Here is a 2,855-nt window from a genome sequence, read left to right on the forward strand (position 1 = left end):
GGCGCCGAGCCTTGACTTAGCTTTTGAAATAGTGTTTTAAAAAATAAATGTTGCTTATTCAAATGCCTCTTGAGCTATAAGAAATAGAGCAAAGTCAAGAGACTAAATTGCAGTAGAAAATTTTACCTAGTAAACTTGCAGATATTGTGAGTTTCGTATATAAGTCCCTAAAATAAAAAGTTTTTTCCCCCCATTTTGGCACATAGACTATAAAACTAATTTTTTCATATCTAATAGAAATCCACATATTCCTTTACTAGGCGTGGCGTGTAAACATCCCGGCATACTTCTTCATGAATGCGTTTTTCTTATTTTGTTTTTAAAGGTGAAGTCAGAAGTTGGAGATGTCAGTGTTTTAGTGAATAATGCTGGGGTCGTCTATACATCTGATTTGTTTGCTACACAAGATCCTCAGATTGAAAAGACTTTTGAAGTTAATGTACTTGCACATTTCTGGGTGAGTATGGTATCTTCTTTTAAAACATTGCTTTTGAAAATCCCAAAGATTTCAGCAGACAAATCGATGCCCAAGTGTTATTCAGATACCAGGGATGGCATTGTACAAAGAGAGCACTTTTCGTGCTGTGGCTAAAGTTCATGGATCATTTCCCTCCTAAAAATGTTGGTAATAAATCTCAGATGTTGTGCATATTTGAATTCTAAGCTAAGTTATCATATCTCTGTGTGATCGGTTTAGAGATAAAGGAGGACATTAGGGACCATCTTAATCATTGTGATTCCATAAAGGTGAAAATTTGCTTTCAGCTTCTCCTGAAATTTCCTGGCCCTAAAATTGCAAACCTTACCTTATGTGCATGTGTGTATGTATTTATGTATGGTGTATGTGTTTCTGAAGTCTCCAAATATTGCCCAAATGGCCAGTTCTTAAAAGGTATCGCAAAGTTCTCTCAGATGTAAATTTGGAATGACTAATTTTCAAAAGAATATTGGCATGGTGGCTCATACTTGTAATCCCAGCATGTTGGGAGGCTGAGGCAGGAGGATCCCTTGAGATCAAGAATTTGAGACCAGGCTGAGCTAAATAGTGAGACGCTGTCTGTACAAAAAACTTTTAAAAATTAGCCAGGCTTGGTGATGTACACCTGTGGTCTAACTGTGGAGGCTGCGGCAGGAAGATTGCTTGAGCCCAGGAGTTCAAGGCTATTGTGAGCTGTGGTCACACCACTGCACCCCAGCCTCAGTGACAGAGTGAGACCCTGACTCTAAAAAAAATAAAATAAAATGTAAGAAAGAATATTGAGGTTGGTAAAAAAGTATTATTTTATGTTAATATTTCCAAGTGAATGGGATCTATTTTTACGTTTTTGTGTTTTTTAAGATATAAGTTATTATCTTATTTGTTTATGCATCCCCCAGCACACAGTAGGTACTCAACAAATACTTACTGCATGAATCATTTAGTAACGTGATTGCTAGTCATGTCAGTATTTTGATGTTGTAACCAAACTATTTTTTAATTATTTCACATTAAATGTAATTTCTTTCTTTTTTTTTTTTTTTAGACAGAGTTCCACTCTGTTGCTCAAGATAGAGTGCCCTGGCCTCAGCCTAGCTCACAGGAACATCAAACACTCGGGTTAAAGTGATTCCTCTGCCTCAGCCCCCAAGTAGCTGGGACCATAGGTGCTTGCCATGCTGCCCAGCTAATTTTTTCTATTTCTAGTAGAGATGGGGTCTCCCTCTTGCTCATGCTGGTTTCTAAATCCTGAGCTCAAGCAATCCATCTGCCTCGGCCTCCCAGAGTGCTGGGGTTGCAGGGGTGAGCCACCTCGCCCAGCCTAAATTTAAATTCTTTTGATAACTCTGGATTATTATCCCTGTTCGGTATATGAGATGATAAAGACATCAGTGACAAGAGGTGTGGAGGGTTAGGGGACGTAAGAAGTTAGCAACTTAAATGAGATGGATTCTCAGTGGTTTCAGTATCTGAAGTTCTGCTTAGTTTTTCTAAGGTAGGAATTCAGTCCAGTTGCCCTACGTTGCCACGATTGGCAGTTAATTTAGGTTTTTCATTCATATCAGGAACAATATTTGTTTTGAATGGTTGTTTCAAAATATTCCCAGTGAGTCTGCAAATAAACCCAAATTTTTTCTCTTTTAATAAAAACTATTTCTAGACTACAAAGGCATTTCTTCCAGCGATGATGAAGAATAACCATGGCCATATTGTCACCGTGGCTTCAGCAGCTGGGCACACTGTTGTCCCCTTCTTACTGGCTTATTGGTACGTGAACTTGTGTTTCCTGCATTGTTTCTTATGCTTAACCTGAGTTTGTGAGGTCTTGGCCTGACAACTGAGGACTACCTTTGTAATGATGATAGCCTGCAAGTTGCTGAAATAGGCAGAAGGAGTTGCCCAAAATCTCTTGTATAACAGCATTATCAACTATTAATCCCCTTCTGGATTTTGACTAGCGGAACCTTCTAGAGATGGCTGCAGGGGCCATATCCAGTTATAAACTAACCACTGGGCCAACCACTCATCCCTTTTCATAGCAAGGAATTATAAATAAGAACAAAGTGTTTGTAGCATGAACAAAAATTAATTATTGATAACTTTTAAGATTAGTACAAATGGGTAAAGTTTTGTGAAAACAGAGTGTGTGTGAGAAAGTATTATCTGAGATTCTAAACATGAAAAACGTCAAGACAATGGAATTCTTTTTAAAAAATTTAATGAAAAAGAAAAAAGTGTGATAATTATCCATTTTAAAAGTCGTGCCTTTGTAACAACTGCAGATCTTTTTTTTTTTTTTTTTTTTTGAGACAGAGCCTCAAGCTGTCCCCCTGGGCAGAGTGCCATGGCATTACAGCTCACAGCAACCTCCAACTCC

General features: G+C 38.1%; 1 protein-coding gene across 1 annotated transcript in view; it reads left to right on the forward strand.

Moving 5' to 3' along the window:
* Window positions 1-2,855, forward strand: part of HSD17B11 (hydroxysteroid 17-beta dehydrogenase 11) — a 29,672-nt gene that overhangs the window by 13,337 nt on the left and 13,480 nt on the right. Inside the window, exons 3-4 of the mRNA XM_003790101.3 lie at window positions 326-457; window positions 2,139-2,245. Of these exons, the coding sequence (XP_003790149.1) occupies window positions 326-457; window positions 2,139-2,245 (239 nt within the window). The remainder of the gene's footprint in view (window positions 1-325; window positions 458-2,138; window positions 2,246-2,855) is intronic.

This window comes from Otolemur garnettii, unplaced genomic scaffold, assembly GCF_000181295.1.
Source record: "Otolemur garnettii isolate 467f Iridium unplaced genomic scaffold, OtoGar3 scaffold00039, whole genome shotgun sequence".
In the NCBI taxonomy this organism is placed as follows: domain Eukaryota; kingdom Metazoa; phylum Chordata; class Mammalia; order Primates; family Galagidae; genus Otolemur; species Otolemur garnettii.